The sequence below is a fragment of the Neodiprion virginianus genome, chromosome 4 (genome assembly GCF_021901495.1).
Source record: "Neodiprion virginianus isolate iyNeoVirg1 chromosome 4, iyNeoVirg1.1, whole genome shotgun sequence".
NCBI lineage: Eukaryota > Metazoa > Arthropoda > Insecta > Hymenoptera > Diprionidae > Neodiprion > Neodiprion virginianus.
Window position 1 is genome coordinate 40,274,174 of NC_060880.1, and position 26,586 is coordinate 40,300,759.

Consider the following 26,586-nt stretch of genomic DNA (forward strand, 5'->3'; position numbering starts at 1 on the left):
GATCAAGTCAAGTTCATTTCAAGTAATACAAAATTTTTTGTTTGTCTCAAGCGGTCCTTTTACTCAGTGATTGTAGATTACGCAGAGTTTCTTTCAGAAATACGTTTTCATTGTACTATTTATCCAGAGTTTTGTCTCTTTTGTCATTTTATCTTATCTTTGTAACGTAAAAAACATACAGATAGTCGGTAGATTTATCTAGACGAAAATGAGAGACGAACTTGACTCAGATTCAATCTTCGTAAGATAAAAGATGGCGTACATTTACCTGAGATGATTATTTCAGATAATATTATCCAGATAATGTAGAATACCAGACTTACTTATACGTGTGTAAACAGCACTGGAAACGTGACAAGCAGAAATTATTCGACACAGTGAAATGTCGGAGAGTATTTGTCGTAGAAATTTAGGCCTGATTACGGACGAGTTCACGCCACTCGAGTGCGTCTGATTGGAAAAATTTCAATTGGGTGTACAAAATGTTCACCCTGAAGTGAAACGCGGTTGATAATCGTTCCGTTCGCTACGTCTACTCTTCCGTATAATTGAATTTTTTTTTTTTTGATTGGAGTTCAATGCGACTGATCATGCCGAGAATTCCCTGGTAAGCGTAGATAACGAAATCTCATTGGCTTCCAGGGGTAACTGTGCTTTAAATTCGTTTTGAAATTATTCGGGGAAATTTTAAATAAATACCGGACGATTTGTCTAATTTTGAAATTATTACAATTCGAAGGAAAAGGAAACCAAATGATATCCAAGGAAACTGTCCCTTTTCGAATATGTATGCAGATACAGATATACTTAAACGAGATCCGCCTTGTTTCAGTTGTAAATAAATTATACGCCCGATTAGCGTGAACTTAAATTTTTATTAAGGTCCGATAAAATTCAGCGAAAAATAATTCATTTTTAAAATCTATACCTGTTATCGAAAATCCTTGTGCAGAATAATTTTTCGAGGATTCATTGACGAACAAAATGAGCGATTATTCATCGAAATTGCTCGATAATCTGACCAAGTCACGGGTTATCAATCACTGAACTATTTCAATGAAACTCCGCGGCTTAGAATTTTATTCCATACCGAGGCGAAAGTTTTTTAATAAAGCTTATCAGAATCTGATCAACGATCAGTTATCGATTTCAAACTTCTGTTTTTTTTTTTTTTTTCTTCCAAATCATTCCGTCGCAAGACTGTTTTTACCGGCCTTGAAATGTATCTGAAACGTTTTTGAAAAGGTGAATCTAGTCTGATAACATTGACGAGCTAGCGTTTCGCAATTAACCTTTCTTCGTCATAGGTATAAATGTCACGAAGCGATTCTCCGCAGCGATTGTTGTGCCAATCCCTTCGTATTTGATAATTGAGAGAGCATCTCTTACCTATTAATAATCACTCCTCGGGCTTTATCTCACAGTTCGGATACCTCGTCGCGTTCAAAGAATATAATTATCACCCCCTGACTTGATACCAATTATTCTCGTCCCTTACCACCATCCTTGGATATATTTTTCCCGTTGCAGCATCCCGATCACTGTCACAGCCTCGCTCTTAAGGAATTCAAATTTCATATCCCAGCTGTATAATCCGATGAGTAAAATTTGCATTCGGATATCCTCTTAATTGTTTCCCGGGCCTGAGGGCCGACCTAATAATTATTCGCGAATAACAATGGATGGTTATACACATTTTCCGCTCCGAAATTAAAATTCCACGAAGATTTAGAGGTTCAGCATGAACACGGTGTTATTAGAGAGTTTTTTTTCCATTGGATTCTAAAATCAGTGATATTAAGAAATTTTTACACTCCTGGTATCACCAAAATATCACTAGTAAGATGTTTTTTTTTTTTATCTTTTTTTTTTCAATCAAACATTTCCACATTATTTAATTTCAACAGACTTCAAGTGTAACTTCAGTCGTAAGTATGAATTTAGAATTCAATGTAACTTCAGTGGTGCAAGAAATCTTTCGATTTCAGCGTTATTTCCAGTGGCGGAGACGAAAATTTTTAATTCAGTGTCTTTTCGCTGGGAATTTGGTACGCTTTCAATGCAATTACGGTGAAAATAAAGTGTGAATAAAAATTCCGAACCGTACCGTGAAATCTGAAGCGAAATTTCGGTTCAATTTCAATTTCACGAAATCCGCGAGGAAAGCGAGGATTGCCAAGCTTCTGTTATCAGAGAATTGAAAGTGTCCGCCGATACTTTGGCCGAAAAAAAGAAAGAAAAAAAATTCCGGCTAATCTTCTCGTTACTTTTCTCCGCAAGAATCGCTTCGTCGAGTAAATGCTTCGTTCATCTTCACCGAGACTCGAACATGACGGGTGTTAAAATCGACCTCCTACGATTAAAGTAAACGGCAGAGACGCTGTTTTTTTTTTTTTTTTTTTCTTCCCTTTCAAATCTATCCAGGGTCGGCTTCGTGCCGAATAAAATATCCCGAGTACGCTGATCGTGATTTTGGCCTCGCGATGAAAACATGCTGATATTAAGTTTCGTCCACCGAGCTTTGGCGGCTCGTTAGAAGCGTCAAGGCTCGTTATAGGCGCGGTCTGCATTCGAATGGCTGCAGACTGATCGAAAGCCCCAATTTGTTGGGGGCTCGATAAAATTCGGGTGTAGAATTTAGGGAAACCGGCGTCGCGACGCCGCATCCTCGCCGTCCTTACGACGGGACATTGATCCTATGGTTCGACCTTCGCTCGAGCTTGACCCTGACCTTGACATTGAAAATGCGTGTCGTTTGGCCCCGTCGACTAAATCGTTTCCACACTTCCTACTTCTGGGTGCTCGGAGAAGAGGGGAAGTTTTTGTAAGGCAACAGGTCTGCAACGAAAAAAACTGCGCAGGTTTTTCATACCGTTTATTGTAGATTTTCACTCGCTGAAACCGGGAAATATGCTCGAAACGTTCCATCGGGTCAGGTTTTTTTCTTCAACTCGTGTTTGTGGTGTTCATTCGGAGTGAAAATCCCGTTTAAATCGAAATCTGGTATCATATTTTTGATTATGAACGTCCTAAGCAAACGTCGTTTCTCACTTTCGTTTGATATGTATCGGAGCGAGACTCGAGAATAATTATACAAACAGGAAAACGGAAAATGGAAAGCGGAACCGTCTTCGGAGAAGAATCTAATGAGGGAAGAAGAAAAGGTTTCGTAGGCAAAAAGAACGAACACGGAATATTAAGTAAATTTCGTGGAGAAATTGTTTGTTTAATTTCGTAAGAAATATTGTTTAGTCCGTTGGAATAAAATCATGGTTTTTTCGTGCAAGCACCTTTCATTTTGCAAGAATACTGTACGTGATGGAGGAAAATGGAAGTTAAAAAAAAAACAGATAGACTGATTTGAATGAAACTCAGGGATCCATTGATTCAACTTCATTCAACTCAGAATTGGTCAGATTTTGAGAAAAATCATCCGGGCAATTTCTTCTCTTCCTTTCCAAAACCCCTATTTTCACAAATAATGGTCCTTTTAGGTCAGTCCTTATTCCCGCTTATCGATTCATCTTCAATAAAACTGTTTAGTTTGCAGTTACACGATATTCCAAAGGTTAAAGTTTATCACGCAATCCTGAATTCAGGTTCTCTCTTATTTTTTCTCATGAAAAATTCAGGCCAATTACAGACAAATTTTATTTCGCTCCTTCAAACTTGGTAAAAAGTTCTTTTTTTTTTTTCATTCAATCACTGATACGATCAGTTAACATTTACACCGTTAACCGATGATATTAATCGTCATTTTTTCCCTGGACTGTTCTTACTGTAAATAAATTGTATCCCAAGGTTAAATAACTTTTTAAAATCCAATCGAATAGGATTGATTAACCAAAAACTAACTCTGGGATTATTAACTGAAATCGTTGCGCAGACTTGAATTTCAAGATCCAAGATCCGTCGGATAAAATAACGGAACTTTGAACTTTTGATCAATGCAGGAAGCGTCGTACTTGGCGAGGCAATTTCATCCCTCTCAAAAGTGGCCCATAAGAAAAAAAAACAAAAAAAAAAAAAAAAAATAGTACCACAGGGTCTTAAAACGGTGTATAAATAAAAATGACGAAATACTTTGTCCAAAAAAGTTTCTCTCAGAAACAAAAAACTTGCGTCCGAAAAACTTACGAGGGAAAACAATGATAACAACGACCATATTCGACGGTACACAAAACAATTGCGCGAAAATTTCACTCCGTAAATGCAACGAAGTTTATTCAAAGTGCAAGGCATCCTTTTTTTTTTTTTTTTTTTTTTTTCGAAACTTCTCTAAGAGCGGCGGCGACGCGCGGCGATTAATTATCCCGAAAGTGTGCGGCCTAATGGCAGAGACATTGTCGTTAACAACTTAGTCCGTGTAATTTGGATTAAAAAAAAAAAAATGGTGTCTGCGGTTCGAGGGCCCGACTGTATCACTTCTCCGCAGCTCGAGGCCAATTTTTCAACCCCTTCAACAGCCAATCGACACGCCGTTGGATCACACTTTTAAAAAACCCAGAGCTCCTACAGCCTCTGGAGGCATATTAAGAGCCGTAACACGCAGATATAATTTCTTCTGAGGGTCGGAGACGTCAGCGTTAAAAGTTGCGAAATTGCCGGTGGGAATAACTTTATGCCAAGGATGCTGGAATAAAATAACGTCAGGCATCGCATAGACATGGAAACGCAATTTTGGTCCTCGCGATTTTCTCTGGCCAAAAATTTGATGCTCGTAAATTTTATCAAATCGCGGGAATGCTTCGTGGATTTTCATCTCACCCTAACTTTTTTCCTCTCTATTTTTTTTGTTTCGTTTTGTCTCGTTTTTTGATTTTTTTTTTCCCGATTTTTTTTTTTTTTGGCGCAGATCCTTGTCACCCCGGGAACACAATAATCCCTACATCCATCAGCCGGGAAACGAGGACCTGATTTCCCGGTGCTTGAACCGGACCAGTCCTCGGTCTTCGGTCAATCCCGCATAGTTGTGGGAATGATTTACGCGCTGCAAATTTTACATTTTACAAGCTCTTCGCGGAGGCGTTTACGCGTGGCGTGAGAAAAAAAAAAAAAAAAAATTTATAAAAATTATGTTCACCACCGTGGAACGGGTATTTTTCTTTCACGCCGCCGCAGATCGAAATATATTATTCTGGCTGGAAAAGATGAGTTTCGGTCTCTTTTTCTCAGAGAAAATAATAAACATCATCGCTGATTTCGCGATCCAATCGGCCGGATGGAAAATACACCGGAATAGGCTCGGCGAGGAATTATTTAAAATGAAAATCGCGTACAACTATTTTTTCAAACCTTGTGTAAATAACAAGTGCCGGAATAAAATCTGCGATTCATATACATGTATATGTATATTGTATATCTTATGCCTGTGAATATTTTCTCAGGTATTATAAAAAAAAAAAACCCTAATATCGTCTATAAATTTTAGACACGTATGTAATATATTACAAGCACTGGGTATATGGCAATAATATCAATAAACATTCAGCGGTTATTGCCACGCATTTTAATGCTACTCCACGACTCTCGATCCGCGTAACTCAGGGTTGAATTGTTGCTTTTGTCATTAACTGATGTCCGTGAAAATAATCAACGTGTGAATCCTCCCACCGAATTCCACGTTCCTTGCTCGATATCATTCTTGTATTTCAAACCAATGTCGATGAATCACCGGAAGTTTGACCGATCGATCGATTATTCAAAGCCGTGCGGAGGTGTGAAGAATTTTTTTCCAAGCTTACAACGCAGGGAAATTAATTGAATAATCTGACCGATTCAAAAGCTCGGCCCTGATTTTTTCAAAGCTAATCAGGCGCGAGTTTTGCAGACGATTTATTTACCCAAAGGATAATTTCGTTGAGGTTGAAGTTATTATTATGATTATTATTTATTTATATTTATTTTTTTTTTTTTTGCTGCATCTTGTAAACCTATCGTTTGTGAATTATAACAATTTTACGTGTCGACATATTTTCTTCGTACCAACTGAGGAACTGAGAAAAAAAATCTGTCTTCGGACGATTTGCAGGTTATTCATTTGTAAATCGTGTGAATTGATTTTCATTAGAATCGAAAAAAAAAAAATAAAGCAAAACTATACCGATTTTCTGTTTAAAAAAATTTTTTCCTTAAGTTACGACAGGTTGTTAATAATAAGGTGGTTGCGATTGAAACTCAGTGTAATTGCATTTGTTTTCCACGTTACAGGCACAGTTCTAATTTAACTAGATTTAACTCTGTCAGCTTGTGCGTTTTTTAAACATCTAGTAACCGATGAACGAATTATCCTTGTTCAGTTCTACGACAACTTTTTACCTCTGCGAAAATAAACACTTGGAAAAATTCAACCCTGTATCCCCAAATCACGAATGATCGATTACGCGATTATACGAGCTATTCCTCCGGTACATAAATTTCGCTTCACACATCTGGCTCGGCTTATTGCTATAACATTTTTGTTGGGCTACCTTACAAGCCGGGTAAATTTGTCTGCAATTCTTTTTCGTCATTTGAATAATGATCGAGACATGTAAAGGAGGTTTAACGGACCGCGCGATAAACTCGATCGCAACCTTGCGTAAGGTCGTCGAATCGCTAATTGGCGTATCTTGATCAGGTGGTTTATTTCTTAACTTTGTACTTTTTCTCAAGGCGCCACTCGAAAAGTTTTTTCAGAAATAGCGAAAAACTAACCGTCATAAAATGTTGAGGAAGTAGGAAAATATTTAGAGATCGCAACCAATCATTGTAATATTTTTTATTTACTTTTATGCGTACACCTTACGGACTTATGTATACGTTAGTTTATTTTCTTGCATCGTGGTCCGATTAATTGTTCACCAATCAACAGCAAACTGCGCGTAACAATTCCGAATTTGGCTGTCATCGTCTTTTATACGAAATATTAATCATCTCCGAGAAATTTGGCCAACATTTTTGCTACCGAAGGAGGAATATTTTCTTTTCGCTAGCTAGATTTTTATCAACGATAATTAATCGAACCAGGGTATGAAAAAAATAAACTATTATACATACGTAAGTCCGTAAGGCGTAGAAATAAAAATAAATAAAAAATATCACAATAAACGGTAACAACCTCTAAACATATTTTCAAAGACAATCTTTTTTCCAGCATTTGTCACAAATTTTTCAACTCTTTACGCTACGCCTTAATGTCAACGAGCGGCGATTCGCTTCAAAATTTAACGATAAAATCGAGTTGAAAAAACTATTGCAACGAGTACTCACAATCGGTAAGTCGATCCTTGAGCTGCTGGTTCTTACCCACTAAAGTTCTTCGCCTTTATCTGACCGAAGTCCTTTACAGGATCGAGCACCTTGAAGCTTTTTCACTGTATCGTTTACCGCCCGCATTTCATCGCCTCTATCGCTAGGCGTCGAGATTTTTATCGTCACGTCTCACCGCGTTTGTCAGAGCGACGAAAAGGACTCCTCTGGTCCTTTCTCCATCTCTACACTTTCACACCGTTCGTCCGCAGATCCGCGCTAGATTAAATTTCACCCATAAAAGCGCGGTCGAATTTAATGTAAGACAAATCGTCCAGTATTATTTCCCAATCTAAGAAGCGCGTCGCTTAGCTTCAATTCCGCATCCTTTAAAACCGCTCTGCGGAATACACGTTCCGGGAAGAAAAAAAACGTCCCCCTTGTCACTGGGAGTTTCACTAAAAAATAGGGACGCGAGAGTGCGAAAAGAAAAAAACAACGTCCAGAAAATAGGGAAGGGGTGGAATTATCCCGAAATTTTTCCCGCCTCCGAATTCATTCATGCTTTTCCACACCGGAAGGATCGGCTCCTGAAAGTCCTGCAGGTTTGGCCGCGCGGCGTCCTCGCGTGGCACTGCGATGCGCTTCGCGGCAAGTTCTCTTCTTCATCGGCAGAAACATCGCCGCGGGAACGTCGAGAGACGCAGGCGCGTTTCAAAAAGCACAAAATCACTTGTGCGCGATGACGTAACGACGCCGCAGGGTCACGTGGTGGCCACCGATCGTCGAAAAGTGCCGGGCTTGTTTTCCCAATTTCGCAAGCTCGGGACGAACGGTCCGCCTTTCACCCACCGTTATCATTTTTTTTTTTTTTTCCCCTCCAGCAATGTTTCCCGGGGAATGTTGCAACGGGACCGAGAAAATGTTGCGTCCGCGGAGCAGAGAGAAAAAAACTGTCGCAGATATTCCGAGGATACGTCGAGTATCTCAATTCAACAGGTTTTCAAGCTAGCAAGCCAAACCTTCTGATATTCGTTCCCGTGATACAGCGAAGTCCAAAAGTCAATATTTTGTCAAGTACTTTCAAATACCCGATACTTTTATGGAATTATTAGGATTAGACTGAACCGCATTTTGTTTTTTTTTTTTTATTCACAAATGTAACCGATTACCTATAATCTATTCTATTACAATAATGAATATACTTAAGATAAAATAATTCTTTCTTTTTTTATTTTGCAATAAAAGGAATACAAGATGAGGAAATTTAATCAAACGTTTCGATATCAATTTCCCAAATATCATGAAATAAAAGAGTGATTGACGGATACGAATAAAAATATATGATAACTTGTCATTGAAATCGAAATCTCTCGTCTCGTTTCGTCGTTTCAATTCCATATCTCATTTTCTTTTTCTTCCTTCTTCAGCAAATTATGTTTTCGTTTTTATCTTTTTATAAATTGTACGCACGCGCGAGCTTTGTTAAGAAATTAAATACATGTCAAACTTTGTAGTTTGTTTTAGCCAACTATACACAATTCGCACAAGTCGTTTAGTCGTTATCGTAAAATTGAAAGCGAGAGTCGATGCAGACGAAGATCGCAAACGACAGAACCGAGGTCAAGCCTTTACCTGTGTTTACTGAATTGTTTAAATTATATCTAAGTTAGACGGGCTTATTCGAATCGTGTACAAAAAGTTTAACACATTTGGCCGTTAGCTTCAGCCTCGTTCCGTCGATCCGTCGGATCAAAAGAATTCTTAAAATTTGGGTAGAAATTTTTTGTTACAAAATTTCCGAACAATTTCGCGATTTCAATCCGTTTGTTTCACACAGTGGCAAAAAGGAGATGAACCAATTCTTTGAACGGGCCGTTTAGAATTGCCGATTACGAACTCGCAGCACAAAGGTAAATTCCAGTTCGACTGACCCAATTCTCAACCGTTTACCAGATGGGATCAAAACAATGTGATAATAAAGCTTACTTTTTTACCACTAACCGCCATTCCGGCCTAATGAAATTTGACAGGCACGCCCTTTGTTTGTCGCTAAATTGTTTGCATTATTTACCTTTAGATGTGGAAATGTTTTTACGCGAAGAACGAAAGTGTTTTTGTAATTTTTTTTTTTTTTTTTTCAAATTTAGAATTAGTGATCCGAGAAGGATAATTCGAAGAATTGACGTACGTCAATCAATCACGTTCCCTGACAATAATCAACTTTGATCCGCTAAAGATTGTAACAAAATTATGTAATCTTCGTTCACAAGTCTGGCTGAACTTTACAAAACGATGAAATTGATCAAGAAAGGGTCGTGAAATGCGTTTTCAAAAATCCCAGGCGTAATTGATTTTGAAAAATCTCTGGATTCACGTTGTGTCACGAACCGAGTAAGAGTGATAAAAAATAATCGATTTTCGATTAAACGTATTATTTCATTCCGATTAATCGAGCATAATCGATTACATTTCAAACTCGATCAATCGACCTACACGATTATTGTTTCTCACAATCGGTTTTTGTTCTTTACTTCCATGAACGTTGCGGTACGATATCGATTTATGCGATTAAAGTATCAATTATTGTCATTGTCTTACTTACTCAAGTACGTATTTGATACAACAAGTGAAAGATAAATGAACGTTTTTACCTGAAATCGAAAAATATTATAAATGAAACTATAAATTATTTAAAAAACTCTTCCGCTTTTAAGACTACAGATTGAAATTTACGAAATTTTCGTCTCATACGCATCGTTTTACAAGAATACGAAACAATCGATTAATCGATTAACTTTCACCGATTCAATCTAGTCGTGTTCGTTTATTTCAGCGGACTCGATCAGTCGATGCATCGATTATATTCAGGTTAATTACCGTCGCTTAATCGAACGAATCACACGATCTTAATGTCAACTTTAACGGTGAGTTTATGCTCACACAGGAGTCTGAGAATTATGCCGGCTTTCGCTCCGAATTCCTGCTCAATCGACTCGACTCGTAATTGGTCTCATTCCAATTTTATGCTAATGAGATAAAACTCATTTCACCCCGATTAAAATCAGCTCCCTCGTTTAGCCGAGAACAATTGAACCTACGGTGATACAGAAAAGCGAAGATCTTGATAATCCGCTTGTCACAGCCGTCTAAAATGTCTGTTCCGGACCGGAGCGCGATGTTAAGAAGGGATTTGGAGCGTCTTAAAGTGGACAAAATGGATATTCCAGTTGTTGGAAGGACTGACAAGAGATCCGGATTTCCTCTCGGATTGTTGCGATCGGTTCAATGCTTTACGGAAAAGCGACGTCGCTCTTTGTCTAAACGCGCTCAACCAGCGCTCGGTTACAACAATGCTTAAAGCTGCTCGTTGGGCGAATTCGAAACTCGCGTTGCCCCGAAGCAAACATTGTTTTCCAGTGAAATGTAAAGTTTGCGGTTGGATATTTCGCATCGGTTCAATATTCGTAAACGCTCGACGTTTCTGCAAAGCGCGTTATCCTCGGACCTCGATTTTCATCGTCATTTTTCCACAAATCCTCTTACGTCGAATATATCCCTTGCCTTCATGCCTACGGAATGAATGAGTTTTCGAAAATTTTACACTGAAAAATATGCCGCGAATTTTCCGAAAATTCAACGTCCCGTCGACGCCTCTTACGAAAACTTGCTGGGTATAAAAATCCATGAAGACTGATTTAATCGTTCTCAATAAGATGCGATAGTTGTTACACTTTTTTAGAGATATTACGCGTAGCTTAGGTTAGAGCTACTTGATATGAATACAATAAGACCCATATCTTAATATATATAAATCTCGTGTCACGATGTTTGTCCTCAATGGACTCCTAAACCACTTGACCGATTATAATAAAATACGCACACCATGTGCAGTTCGATCCAACTTGAGAGATAGGATAGTTTAAATCTCAAATTATAGTCGCAATTTTAATTTATTGCTAATTATTTGTCTGTTATTATTTGACAGTCACAATTATCTGTTAACTCCAAATGATTCTAACAGATGTCGATACCTTTCGACTGGGTTGAGTAAGTAATCAATAGATGGCGCTGCTATGGTAAATCTACGAACGTGTCATATAAGCTACATTTTAACAGCATAACTAGCAGCCCATCCCGGCTTCGCACGGGCATATAATAATATTAAGTAATAATATAAATGTTATTTTTCTAGAAACTCACTGTAAACATTGTGTATTTTCTTTTATTATATTATTATATGCCCGTGCGAAGCCGGGATGGGTTGCTAGTCATATTTATATTGATAAAAAAATCTGGAACAAATTTAAAACATCTGTAAAGAAGCTGTTGAAAAAAGCACACATTTTTCTAAGATCTGCATCGACGACGCAATTTCGAGGATATTTATAAATTTATTTTGCCACGAATAAACGCACCTCCGCATCCGCAAATTGACTTTCATTTCGACTATGCGCACGCCTTGAGCCTCGCAGATCAGAATGTGATTTAGGATCGTGACAATTTCTTCGCAATTGTACCTTACCTGTGAGTATAATGCAAAAGTCCTGAGATCCGTTGTGATTTTACGATACGATGAGGCACTCGGGAGTCGATCAATCTTTAGGTAAAGCATCGCTAGTTACGGCTTTGAATAATTGATCAACTTAGCTCGGTTTCAATCAGGATAGAGCACACTTAGCCTGCTCGGATATTCCATGAATCCATATCTGGATTCGGGTGGTTAACTCTTGCTCAACATCGCTTTGTGCATTCGTTATCGTCCTCAGGGGTAAAATATTCGTCCGTATCGCACGCGAAGCTTGCGGGAATTACGACCTTAAGGAGAATGAAGAACGAAGAAAAAAGCTGATACAAAAAATGTCAGATCCCTCTGAAGTGTGAATTAAGCGCGAACGTTCTAAAATCTTACCTATTTTCCGAAGTTTTTTTTTTCAACAAAATGAATACACTTGCAATTAGAACAATTTGAGTTTGAGGGCTTTATTATTTAAAGTCTGAAAAACATTTTAGAACTTTTTTTACCGAAATTAATAACAAAATGGCGGAATGGCCATTGGCCATGGCCAATTCGGTGGCGAAGATTCCTCGGTCAATTTTTATTCGATCGACTTGAAATTTAGACACAATGTTAAAAATTTGTTTATCGATTCGATCTCGTGGCTAGATTTTTCAATTTCAATCCTAACATTTTATTACTAACTTCTGCGGTTCAAACGTTACATCCTCCAGACCTCATATACTTTACCCACAATCTTATAATCACTTTACACCCCGCATCCTCTTCTTATCTTCACCGAGTCAGCAGGTACATTTCTGAACTGCAACCAACGAGTTTTCTACCTTCTCTTAACTCTTCGCTTCCAACCTAGTCACTTATAATTACATCTCTCCATGCCAATCGAAATCCTTTCTCCAAGCCGACTCCTTCGCACTGACCACGGTTATAATTCAATTACCGAGTCAACAATAATAAACCAACCGTACCATTTATATCGTCTACTTCCCTTAAAACCGATCCCTTTCTTTTTCCATCATTTCCTGCATTTGGAGTAGTGGCACGTAAGTGCATAATCGGTGTATATATATGAAAAAAAGTTTTTTTTTTACAACATTCGGACTACGAGCTCGAACCCGAAAAGGTATTTTGACTCAAGAAAGTTTTTCGATGATGTCAGGAGATGCGTCACCTCAAAAGCCCTCGAGTTCGGAGTCGTTCGCTACTCACATGCGCCATGCCACCATTTTGTTATTAATTTCGGTGAAAAAATTCTAAAATGTTCTCGAAACTGTAAACAATAAATCCCTTAAATTAAAATTGCTCCAAGTGTTTCCGTTATCTTTGAAAAAAAAAACAACTCCTAAAAATAGGTATGACTTTAGACCGTTCAAGAGTCGTCGATAGACTCCTGCAAGAAGTCTCGACCCTCTCTTTCATCATCAACACCGTAAAGAAGGAGATGAAAAATGAAACACCAGTCGTGGGAAAGTCCACCTTCAATTTTCCGTCGTCTTAAACTTCTTCAGCCGCCGTTGACCTGAAGAAAAATTCTCTGCACGTTCGCGCGGGACGCTCTTGAAGAAAAATGCCGAGTAGTTTTCCACCTGCAACGTGCATTCTGGCTCGGTGCAATATCGTTCATCCTTGGAGGACTGCACATGCCGTCATGTAACCGTAAAGCGATCACCCGAATCCACTCCCTTATTTAGAGCTCTAGAGAACTGGAGAAATTATAATCCAGCCGAGAAAAGAAGACGATAGAAAAGTAGCTCTGTTCATGCTAAGGAAGAACGCGATCTGCCGAGAAATGGATACGCATTTAAGCGCAATAAGTTCCATGCTGTGCTTCTTGAATGCGAGTGTCAAATGCATCGCGATTGTTTCAGCAGGATATCTCCCTGCTGTTCGTGCAACGAAAACGAATCGTATATCACACGACAATACGTCGGGCACAATACCGGGACAATCTTTTGAAACTTGAAAATCATCTGCGCATGCGCGCGTCTTATCCGCCATTCTGCGCGCAGGCTGGCCATCCCGAGTTTTCAGCTGTCAAACTTTTTCTGGCGGCGATGTGGTTGATACGAATTTTCGAGGTTAGAATATCAAATAATTGAGACAGTGACACGGAACGGTTTGGGAAGCATTTGATATTGGGTCGGAGAGTTGATTCTTCAAAGAACGGTCGGAATTTAATGCTTATGCTCTATGAAAATTCAAACGCACACATTTCGTGTAGGTTGGCACGCCTGCATCGCGGACAAAAATATCGCTGCGGGAAGATGTCGCCAATTTCGCAGGCGCGGTTGATTTTCAAGTTTCAAGAGATTTTCCCTGTATACAAGTCGTAAATTTCACCGATCTGCAATTTGTTATATTCCGATTTTGCGATTGCAGATCAGTGCTGGCCGAGTTGTTTCTGGATGAAGTACCTTGTTAACTGTCACAACACGCCGTAAGGTTTGGTTAGTTTTTTACCGTTCGTGAACATCGTAACGCGACGATATGAATAACATTTCTGCTCATCCTCTGGGCTTTGAGCTGATGCTTTGGCGCTCAAAACCTGCTGGAGATAATTTGTGATATAACGGCAATGTGTACAAGCAGTCGCTAGGCTAAGTTAAGCTCAGCCTTTTGATGTTCGGTCAATTTTTGCCGAATTTATTGACAGTAAAGGTTAATTGATGTTCAACCTCTCGTCAATTTTTACGATCACGTTTCCAGCTTAGTTGAAAGTATAACGAATTTTTCCTACGGGTTACGCGGGCTGTTGAAACGCTCGGTTTTTTTTCCGGAATCCATGAAAAGAAATAACGAGTGCTGCTCTTTTACAGGTTTAACCAAGGGGTTAAACACACGTGATATATGGTGTACACTTTTCCGGAAATCTTGTAAAATCTATTGAAGTCTCTGAAATTTTTTGAAATCAATGAAATATCTGAAATTTTCTTATGAAAAAATTATTTGTAATTCCACGAAGTCTCTTGTAATCCTTTGAGATCCTTTGAAATCCCTGAGATCTTTTGAAATCCCTGATATCTTCTAGTCTTCTGAAATTATCTGAAATCTCTTGAAATCTTTGGAAATTTGTCGAAGACTTTTGAAATCTTTGAAATCTTTTGAAATTCCTGAAACCTTTTGAAATCTTTTGAAATCCCTAAAATTATCTTTGAATAAATCTTTTGTAATTCCATGAAGTCCCTTGGTAATGTTTTGAAATCTCTTGAAATCGTTGTAATCTTGAAATCAGATCTACATGAAATGGATGAGTGATTAAACCCGCGGATTTAAAGACAAACCAATTCACGGGGATCGGGAGCATCAATTGGCTGATGTTTCAAAGTCCTAACGTGTAAATATAACTCACGAAAGACAGGAGCTGCGTAAAACGTTTTGTTCTGAAAAACTTGGAATGTCATTCCAATATCGTTCAGGCAGTTAGTCGCAGCATTCCTCGAAAATGAATACTTGGAAAAGCTCCAAATATTCGACTGCAGTCCTTCGCGTGCAGACGCTTGTCATTCCATCTGCAGGAACGTTGAAAATGGTTGAACCAAACTCTCATTGTAATCCGAGCAGACAAGCTGCTCTGTCCGCGTCTCGCGTTAAGCTTGGCAGGTATGTTTCGCTCCAAGTTTCTGAATGTTCAGGGGCAGCCTGTAGAGTGATTGGACACCGGATTATTTGGCATCGGTAATGTCCTTCGCCTGTCCGGCTACTCAGCGATCGAACTTACTTAACGGTCCCAACGAGGGGATGCTGTCCACCAGCTATAGTGCGAGAACTCGCTAAAAGCTCCCCAACGAAAAAAGCTGGCTCAAAACTTTCCTCATACTGTGCAACAGATGCATGCTTCCGCATTAGTTACGAAATTGCGGAGTTAAAATTTACTCCCGAGAGCTGCAGCTTTTTCCTTCGAGATTTCATCAGAACTTGATAAAGTATCCTCATTCATTATGCACGTTCAGATTATATCCAACCGGTTGCAAACTGTAATATAAATCAGGTAGTCGGAAAAGCACATCGGGGGCGATGAAAGTTCCTTCCAAAAGTCCAACGACTCCTCGTTCGTGTCTAAATTTCGTTCTTCCATCTCACGTTCGTCTTTAATAACTTTCTCAGCACGATCAGCACGCGTTAGGAAATTTCTTTTTCACATAGGTGTACAAGGGAGTTCAAACGATGCGATCGTAAAGTGCAAACATACACCATCAGCAATTGCTGATTGTAGGTACAACTGCAACAACTCACTGACACATTTTACGAGATCAGCGAACGGTGGACAAAGCTCCGAAAATCGCCTTACCACCAAGTTTACGAATCGTTTAATGACACCGTAGGTTGGTTCATTCTATATTTCGTAAGACCAATTCAGGAGCATCGTATCATAGAAAGCAACAGGTTTGCGACAACATCGATTGCTTTAACATATTCGATTAACGTAGTATGCCTGTCGTGTAGTACAGTAAGATACGTGTACCAGTTATCGACACGCTTAGACCCAACGATCGACCCTTTTATTTTCCAAAATTATTAATTGTTGGCAAAAATTGTGAATTCCTTGACGACTACAACCAATTACTAGAGGCTTGGACACTACAAATTTAATTATTGGTAATTTTAGAACTAAGGATTAAACTGATACACCCAAAAAAGTTCAATAAATGGTACACTTACCTTATACCAGTATAACCGTGTTGCTATATTGAGTCACGTTACTTCCGCTCACGCACAATGCGGGGAGATTATTCAGCGGTAAGTGAACGAATCCGAGTGTGAGCCGGGAATATTCGAGATAATCATGTAATGCACCTTGTCAGTGTAATTGAAAGGATTAAAGGGTAGCAGTTAAAAATCCGATGTTCATTCAGAGCTTCAGAATTTCCTGTGAATCCTTAATCGCATGGCCGGGATTACGGGGTGCTGAATGGTGGATTATTACAAATTATAATACCCTCTTTCTGTGCTCGTTGAACATCGAACAAACACCAGACACCTGCTGAGCTGGAAAAATCGCGTGACCGTGGAACTTGATTAAATTGTCTCTTCTATACATTTTCTTTGTTATTTTTTTCCATCGAATCGTTTTCGATACCGCACAAGTGGGTTAGGATTTTTTCTATAGGTACTCCTTCACCGCCACATTCTAGTCCCAAAAACGTCCTCAATAGAAAGATTAAGGTGGTCCTTATTCAGGTTGTTGATAAATTTTTTTGGCCCCATCCTCCAAATCAACTTCAAATAACCAAAAAACACTTGATAACAAAGTTTTTCAGATTCTTACCTCAACTCTAAGACAGCCCGCTTTGTGATCGACGTTTCTTGTGGAAATAAAATGAGAAAACATTTCTTTTTCGGTATATATTTTATTGTGAGAGTAATAGTGTTGAAAAATATCTGTAACTGTGAGGTTTTAGTCGGTATCAGTGCTACTAACGGTGTGAATTTTTTTTCGGACAGTAGCGCCGATGCCTACTAAAACCTCGCAGTTACAGATTTTTTCGAACACTATCATTACTTTTACAGTGAAATATATATTGAGAAAAAAAGTTCTTCCCGTGTTATTTCCATAACAAACTTTGATCACTAATTGTTTTTGAATTATTTGCAGTTGGTTCCGAGGGTGATGCGAAAAAAGTTCGATCACACCATAATAAAAAAATATTCCCTTCACTGTTTGCTATTTCAATATCACACCATTACGACCATTTTCGTGGTACATACCTATGGGTACCGACGTAAAGCATACACCTCTATCCTTGGTGGTCTCTTCGTCCCACGCTTGTTTCTAATAACGTTAACTAGGTCCCATTTCCATCCTCCCGAAGTTGGGAAGATCTTTACCCTAGTTGTTCTTGGCATTCGGCGTTTCCGAGCAAAGCGGAGGCTGGCGGTTACGGAGTCAAGGGTGCGATTAAGCCATGTAATATAAACGCGGTTGCCTTGTATACCTTACAGTGCGTCTAGTGCTCGGAACACAAACAGCCGGCAGGCAGGCAGGCAGGCAGCGCACCTAAATACTAAAATTTTATCGGTAACCGATGCTGCAGCATCCGTTATCGTTCCGGCTTTGCGTTAACCGCCAACGCTACTCCACAAAGGATTTATCCTAGACCGCAAGTTCCACCATGCACAGCAGCAAAATTATGTTCAGGTGAAATAACTGGAGAACGGAACGCTGTGATTTTAAGAGAGCAACGTTTCACGGTCCGTCTCACTCTTTAGGCACTGTACGTGTAACGACGAATTCCATTTTGGGTTGTATGGATTTTTCCAACCAAATGAAAATAAAGTCCAGGTAATACGTAGATCCCATAGATAAATTGAAATTCTAAACAGATTCCAGATCGGTTGATTCCGCAACTCTGGCACGCAACTTTGAGTGTTAAATTCGAGGATTGAGAGTTGGTATTGAAATTGAATTGCGCCTTCAGAAGTTCCCTCGACTTTGGTGGTAACTGATTAAAAGTTTCAATGCCAGTGTCGGGATTCTCGCCATTCTTGACACCGGGTCGAACGATGGATAAGGAATGTCTGCACAGGGTCAAGGACGACGTATCCTTTGTCTACAAGCGATTCCTCGACGATCAAGCAACCGGATGATTGCCTCTTCAAGTTGATGAATGTGTGAAATTGAGCTACTTTGACTGATTTTCAGTAGTGAGCGTTAGCGAATTATCGCTCCAATCTTCGTAACCTTTGGACGTACAGACACGTATTGATAAGTGTTCGTTTGAAAAAGCTGTTCTTTGTACGAGATAAGCAACCCCGATAAGCATTAAGGCTACATTATTTCTCTCGATCGCCTCGTCGATACCGAAAGCTGTAATTGCTGTATTGAGTTATCGTTATTCACTTTACGTCATCTGGTTCGACTTGTTTGGGAGAGAAACTGATACTGTGAAGTTCTCGACGATCAACCCTTCTGATGGCTTAACTATCAGCATTGGGATTCCGGCATTGATGCATTAATGATGGTGCGACTCAGATACGGTTACGCAATTGGTTATTACATGGTTCCGCGTTAATTGCAACGCACATCCATCACGCAACATGTCACAAGATTTAGATAGACTTAGATACCCGGTCAGAAACTCCGTTGTCACTACGTCCCAAAGAGCGTATCAACTTCGGTCGAAGAACAAACCGGACATTCAGCGAAAGTGAGTATACTGGTTTTGTTTTTATTGCTCAATTACACTCCAAACAAGAGTGTGCTACACTTTTTTCTTCACACAGCCCATACTTGCTGACAATAGAGCCAGTCATTTTTGATCACCAGTCCGTACACACTGCGGTAAAATTGAAAACCATCGCGACTATAAGCAGTAGAACTTTATTTAGAAATTATGATTGATTGATAAATTACACTGATTGTCAACAATTAACCGATTTCATTCACCTGATCGAGTTACTGTGAATATTACCAACAATTGAACTCCTCAATGTGTTTTACCTCAATCTTTCCTTACAAACGATGAACCGTTTACTCAAAATTAAGTTGTACTGTATAGTCAATCGATGATATGGAGGAAATCGATCGGTTGAAATATTTACCAGTGTATTCGAGGAGTGTAAGTTTATTTGAAGAGCATTAGAAGGATGGAAACGATTATTTATAAATGGCTGGAACGAGAATGAAATGCAGACGCTGGATGAATTTTTTTGTCAGTCTGTCCCCCGAGGTTTATACATCCTTCGTTCGAGCGTGTCGCCTTTGAAATATTAAATTATAAAGGAACTCTGGGAAACGTAGATAACAATAAAAGTTTTAAAAAAGCCGGGTCACTCCGTGATGGTTCTTCTTTTATGCCGGCGAACCTTCAGGTAGTAAGATTGTCCGAACTTTTAACCCCGCGACATTATATATATATATATATTGCACCCTCGTGCCGGTAACATCGAGACTTTATTGCCACTCTAAACTGAAACTAAAAAATGTAGAGATGTCGCGATTCGGTCCAAAGTGAGAAAGTCCAGAAGAGGATGTAAAGAATCTCCGTCTCGGAAGGTTCGTGCCACACGTAAACACTTGTTCATCCTCAACTTTGGACAAGGGTGCACGGATATAAGGTCCGATCCATCAGACGACGGTACCAAACTTGTGGCTTTATTTCGACGAAACATATGCCAGGTGGTGAATAGAGACGTACGAGCATTGGACTCAAGAGCAAAGGTTCCAAGGCACTTCGGTAAAACACATCCCTCAGTGTTTCGCTCAAGTTCGAAGCACTTTGGGAGCGTTAGTTGATTTTTCTCACCCTCCCCCTCCCCAACCGAACCAAGTAGGGATTTCCCGAGTGTATGGAGAGGGTAAAACGCTTCGATAAAGCAGAAACACGTTGTTTACCCGCTTTCCAAGGGAACAATGTCCCTGCGGCTGAAGCCAACTCACAAACATCTTCGACGCTTTCAGTGAAGCTCGGATGGACGCAATTAGCGAAATACGGTAAGCGGCGGCTGCCCATCCTCGCCTGGGCACCGGGTTACAGGCCAACATGGATCCTGCAGGATATGCTGGCCGGAATCACAGTCGGACTGACCGCAATCCCTCAAGGCATAGCGTACGGAATAGTGGCCGGTCTGAATCCCGAGGTATTATCATTGAGAGCGGATTTTTTTCCGCAACGTTTCTCACGCGAGGTCAAGTAACACCCTTACGACTCTGCTTCTCTTTCAGTATGGCCTCTACTCGGCGTTCATGGCCTCGTTCGTCTACATATTTTTCGGTTCCTGCACCAACATCACCATCGGACCCACCGCCATCATGGCCCTCATGGTCCAGTCGATGGTCGCGAATTACGGAGCTGACATGGCGGTTCTGATCTGCTTTCTAAAGGGCTGCATCATCACCGTCCTCGGTATCTTTCACTTGGGTAAGCAAATGGTTTCTAAACGAACAGTGAAACGGAACTGACACGATATTCGAAATTCGGCACAAATCATTCTCACACCAGACGCGGGAAAAAAAGCGCGCAACGCGAAATCGTTGACGATTGGTTTTTTGCGTTGTGGAAATAGGCGAAGCTCGAATATCGAGTTTCGACGAAATTTAATACAGCTTCACCGAATCACTCAATTATATTATATACCGCAAAATCAAATTACACCACGCCAACACAGTTATTTCTGTATTACGGCCCCCATTACGAGATGCTATAAGCCAATTACGAACGATTCCGAGGATTCGTCGAACGCGGTCCAATTAATTCCCATTCGATTATTGAACATCTGCAGCGTGTACCCAAATCAAGACAGGTGAGGTTTTGGTGTCCGTGACTAAACAAGGACGGAAGTTTAACGAGATCGCGGTCAACCACCCAAGGACAGAATTTCGGTTCTGTGTCTTCGGCTAAAATCAGGAACACATTTATCAATCAATCCAAACTTCGTCTGCGAGCTTACAATTAGACAAATTTCCTCGATTCTCTTTGCTGCGCTGCAGAGCGAGAAACGGGAGTGAAAACTTGCCACAGCGGACAATAATTGCGGACCGAAAAACAAATGTTGGAGAAAATTGAAAGCAAACATCTAGTAAAACTCATGACGTGTAATTTTATCACTTGCACAGCCCTTGACTCGTATTCGGAACTCTTTATCATAAAATACATCACTTTTTTTTTTCCTTTAACCTCACTGTCATTTGGAAATAATTCACGATTCCTTACTTTTCTGAGGTAAATAGCAAAAAAATGAACGTATAAATAAATAAAAATTTTACCCTTACTTGCCACCTGGGGTGTAGACTTTTTTGTCGATAATTAAATGAAGTTAAAATTGATATTAAAAAAAAAACAAAGAATTTTTGTGTGAAAATAGCCATTTTTTTTTCTTACTTCTGTTACATTTTTTTTTTTTTTTTTAGTATACGTAAATTGAATTTTTTACCATATGAACTGCATGATTCTTGGAAGTAAACTGTCGATGTATTGTGAAAAAGATGATTTTTTTTTATAACAATTTTTGTCACCGGGGTGTGAAGCAAGCTAGTCTGACAAGCACGTGATTTTACAGTAGCGTGGCAAGTGAAGGCTGGTAATATGATTGATCGAAAATGAAATAGCAGAAGCGAAACGTCGAAAAACGAACGAAGCGTAAGACAAACGTGTTTTTTTTTCCCTCGAGTGATTCCGGAGAACTGATCTTCCCTTTTGAATGATAGATAAGTAGCCCCAGTTTTTATGGACGACAGCTGAGTATGGTTAAAAAATTTACGTGACCTCGATCAATGTTTTTAGCTCGTTCACTTCGTAAATTTCAAGACTAATACAGAGCGAGGAAGTCAACCAGTCTGTTTCCGAACTGCCGTTTCGAAATTCTCCTTCATCACTAATATTCGATATCCATTTTCTCGATTAAGACCATTCAAACGTTAAAGAATATGTAGTCGACGATGCAAAGGTTCGACATTTACTACCAAGGCACAAAAAATGCCCGAGGGATTGACAAAACGTCCATAAAGTCGTCACGCCTGTGCACCAATATATGTATTGGCAATTGTATTGTTCAGTAGAATCAATAATTCCGCCAAGGCACGTAAAGTTGTACCCTAACGAACCTATTCAAGTTCTTCAAATACCAAAGTCGAGTACGGAAGTTCGTTTAAAATACCCACACTGACGATGAGTGATTAACGCCTCGAGAATTCCGCAGAAATTCCTTCGTCCAGAGTTATCCTTTGCCAGACAAAACCTGAAACGCTCCCTGCGAGATAGTTGACTCGAGTTTCATGAAAATATTCTCTAGAGAATTACCTTCAGCTTCTGAAGAAGAAGAAAAGTGGAAAATATTTACAGTGAATCCGTCTTTCCCGTTCCCACAAATCACTTCCCCTCTCGCCTCTTCTATCTATTCGGTCGATGTGTCTTGTACCATTTTTTGGATGCCGTAAATACCGTCGATTCCCTCGCCGCAACCTTCCACCTTTCCTCCGAGGTACCAGCTTGGCGATATCGGTCCGGGAAAAACATTCTTGTAAGCTTTAAAATTCATCGGCTCTTTTTATCAGTGGAGATGTATGGGTATTGATCGATGTCGGGTTGTTCCTGCAATTAGGCAAGGATCAAAGGTCCTTTTTAGGCTTCCGTACCTCAAAAGGTAGAAATGGAATCCTTACAGGATCACGTCGTTGTCCGTTTGTCCGTCTGTCAAGACTCCTTTTTCAGGAACGCGTAGGCGTATCAATTTTAAATTAATACCAAATGCTAAGATTTACGGCCCCGTGGAGGTGTAAAAAATTCAAGCTTCCAAGTCATCGCAATAAAAAGATACGACCATTTAGGCCACATGTTTTGATACTTGCAAACTCATTCGTCAAAACCTACAGGATACTTCCCGTTGACCTAGAACCATGAAATTTGGAGAGAAGCAAGAAGTCTTTACGTAGTCCTACTTGCACTTGCATCAATTCTGACGAAATGACAATCGATATACCGATGTAATTATTTCTCTCCCAAGGATTTCTCCTGGACTTCATTTCACTCCCGGTAATTACTGGCTTCACCTCCGGAGCGGCGGTGACAATTGCCTCGTCTCAGTTCAAGCCGATTTTGGGGATTCCCGGGCCGAGTTCTTCGTTCATCGACTCCGTCGTCTCGGTGTTTACAAATCTGGACCAGATAGGCTGGTGGGACACACTCCTGGGGTTCGGAACCGTCGGGGTTCTGGTCGGCCTTAAGGTACCTCTAATTTCGCACGATTAATACGATAGTACCCGAGGGTGCGCAGCGTCCGTCTAATATTACGTTTGCCAATTTCTGGCCGGGTATGAAACGCACCCCGAATCCGAGGGCAACGCTGTAATGATATCTCGTAAATCGCAATCAGAATCTTCCGGGACGAAGGAACGGGACTGCGTGGCAAAAAGTCATGTGGATGATTGGTCTGGGGCGAAACGCGATTGTCGTTGTTTTCGGCACTGGGCTGGCTTACGCTTTTTACGTCTACGACATGGAGCCCTTTCGGCTGACAGGTGAGTGATGACTCGCTCTCTTCGAATCCCCGAGATCAATTTCACCCTGTCGGCATCTTCCACAGGGAGTATGGGCCAAGGATTGCCACCCCTTTCCTGGCCGCCCTTCTCAACGGAGTTTGGAAACGAGACGCTGACCTTCGTCGACATGGTGACAGGGATGGGCACGACGGTGGTAACCATGCCGATCATATCCACCATCGAGCACATCGCTATTGCCAAGGCTTTCTGTGAGCTCATCGATTAACTCGATTATTCATCGTCAGAAATGCTACCTAGGTAATTTTCATTAACGTTGGTTCTTCTTCGTCTCTCTTCAGCCATGGGAAAGTCCCTCGACGCGACCCAGGAAATGCTGGCCTTGGGGTTGTGCAACATATGTGGATCTTTCGTTCGGTCGATGCCGGTCACTGGGTCCTTTACAAGAACTGCCGTCAATTACGCCTCAGGAGTGAGAACGCCACTGGGAGGGCTTTTCACGGGTGAGTTTTTAATCTTCACCGACTTCCTTGCACCGTCCAACTGGATGTACTCCAGTCCGGAAAGCAATTTCCGCCGAAAGTCAATTTTGGCATATCTTCTAAACTAAGTCTGGTGTAAAATTCGTTTCCACTTCCAGCATTGTTCAGTCCTTCGTAATATAACGAAATTACTTTCGCTTAGGCATCCTGGTGCTCCTGGCAGTCGGTCTTCTTACCGGCACCTTCAGATTCATCCCTCGAGCAACGTTGTCCGGTGTCATCCTCTGCGCCATGTACTACCTGGTGGACTTCCCAACCTACGCCTTACTGTGGCAAGCTAAGAGTGAGTAGCGCTGTTATACCTTCGGTCAAAATTCTTTCTCTCAAACCTCGTCTTAGGATGGATTTTTACTACTTCATCAAAATATCCTTTACCATATCCCCCATTTTCTCGCCCTGGATGGGCCCGGAGTTCCGGTTCATTTGTCGTTTATGTCGACATTCGTTTGCTTCAGAGGTGGACTTCGCAATCCTCATCGCAACCCTCGTCGCATGCGTCTTCCTAGGCCTCGAACTCGGCATCGTCATAGGCATCGTTCTCAATCTCGTACCATTGTTCTATTACTCGGCTAGACCGGAAGTTGAGATGAGGGTCGAACAGGTATGAGAAAATCTAATGGATGAAATTCTCAGTTAAAACAACCAATGGAGTAAATGATTTTTCAACTGGAAATGTGCCGTTCAATTTTTGGAGTTACAAATCTAACACGATTCCCCGACCAGAGTTTAATTATTTTTGACTTCCTAGCTATCAAACCATTTCTCAAGCTGCTGACATCCTTAGATCGTGTTATTTGAATTTTCTCATGTTCATTTCTATTACACTGCTACGGGAATATTGTTTCGCTTTCGTCCACTATCTTTTTCCACTCCACTATTGGAGCAAATAACACGACTAAGAAAAAAAACGTTAAACGTTATTTTTATCCTATTCCTGATTTTTTATTCAAACAATGAAGGGTTACACTCAATTCCACTGTATCTTAATAAATTTTCTATGATGATAAATCGTTTGATTTACGTGAATCTTCAGATCGAGGAAAAGACGTTCATCCAGGTGATGCCCGAGGAGACAGTGTCCTTCCCTGCGGCTGAGCATCTGCGGAACGGTATTATGAAGCTGTCGGAGAAAAATAGCTCGGACGTAATATTCAATTGTAAAAACGTGAAGAGGATCGATACGACGGTTGCAAAGGTCCGTGTGATTGATTTCGTATCTAATTTTCACCATGACAAGACATGACAAGAATGGTGGACGGTGGACCTTTCCCGACTCAATTACCACAAGCATCCTTTCGTTGCAGAACATCAAACTTCTCGCGAAGGATCTCTCGGTCAGAGGACAAGAAGTCACGTTTACTGGTTGCGCCGAAAACGTGAAGAGAATCCTCGGAACCGTGGCTCCGGAACTCACGAATCGATTCACAAAGGACGAAGGACTCTCCGTTTGAATTTCAGGCTCACTTTTATTGTTTGTAAAATATGTTCACAGGCCTGATAAATGTTTTGATTACGTGTCTCGGATGGTCCGCGATCCATGACTTGATTTCGTCTTCTTGTTTTCCATATTCTCACGCACTTCTCACAACGTTCGCTAATTTCCAGTTCTTCATCTCTGCGCTGAACCTCCGATGATGTACAAAGCGAGGTGCCGTGACAGGTCAGAAATGTTAACTCTCTGTAGAGCGTATAATAAATTATTACTCCGTGTAATTTCGGCATGGTACGTTACACATTAGAGTGATTATTTGTACACGTTGCGTACAAAGTGCATCGCTTACACTTTGTCAGAGTGTACAGCAGGAAGGAGATTAGCGACGCAGTATCAATTCTTAATTGTAATTACCTTAAGTATTTCTCGAACGGCACCTGTGTACTAGCATTGTAACGAATGTAAGTTTGTCAGTATTCGCTAACGCGAATGCGGATGCGAGTATACATTTTTAAATCTGGCGCCATTTCTCTACGGCTAAAAGTCGACGATTGATTGAGTAACTGGTACAACATGCAAGCTGCATACACAAATTAGCGCCACTTGCATCTTATTCCGGAAATTGCCAAGCTGATCCGAACTGAGTCGATTGTATGTTCGATCATTTAACGACAAATTGATAATGGAAACAAATTAATTTTGAGGTAAGAGTGTAATTCAAACGTAAAGACAAACTTTAATAACAAATTCTCATCAACAAACTATTTTTTTTTTTTTGTCTTATTTAATATTATTTTCACAAATTGTATACGCAAAATATAAAGTATTTGCGACAGTCACATTCGCACGGATTTCGCGAATGTCAAAAAATATGGGATTATTCGTTACATCACTAGTGTGTACAAGCATCGTTAACCGAATGACAGGTTGT

At 40.3% G+C, this 26,586-nt stretch overlaps 2 protein-coding genes across 2 annotated transcripts in view; one reads left to right on the top strand and one right to left on the bottom strand.

Annotated features, from left to right (window-relative positions):
* The window catches only part of LOC124303564 (trissin receptor), a 74,999-nt gene extending 67,156 nt beyond the window's left edge, over nucleotides 1-7,843 (bottom strand). The window contains exon 1 of the mRNA XM_046760911.1: nucleotides 7,252-7,843. The gene's annotated coding sequence lies outside the window, so the exon portion shown is untranslated. The remainder of the gene's footprint in view (nucleotides 1-7,251) is intronic.
* A 10,699-nt stretch (nucleotides 7,844-18,542) lies between these two features.
* LOC124302099 (sodium-independent sulfate anion transporter-like) lies at nucleotides 18,543-25,761 on the top strand. The gene is made up of 11 exons (XM_046757890.1): nucleotides 18,543-18,894; nucleotides 20,148-20,326; nucleotides 20,412-20,607; nucleotides 23,189-23,409; nucleotides 23,558-23,702; nucleotides 23,768-23,932; nucleotides 24,023-24,184; nucleotides 24,366-24,506; nucleotides 24,679-24,824; nucleotides 25,257-25,418; nucleotides 25,528-25,761. Coding segments are annotated over exons 1-11 (1,665 nt in total). The 5' UTR covers nucleotides 18,543-18,893; the 3' UTR covers nucleotides 25,675-25,761.
* The last annotated feature ends 825 nt before the right edge of the window (nucleotides 25,762-26,586 follow it).

Bases quoted from the DNA above. Each gene is read 5' to 3' on its own strand.
- LOC124302099 (XM_046757890.1), top strand. The intron at 23,410-23,557 runs GTACCTCTAATT...AATCGCAATCAG, and splicing joins GGGTTCTGGTCGGCCTTAAG to AATCTTCCGGGACGAAGGAA. The intron at 23,703-23,767 runs GTGAGTGATGAC...CATCTTCCACAG, and splicing joins GGAGCCCTTTCGGCTGACAG to GGAGTATGGGCCAAGGATTG.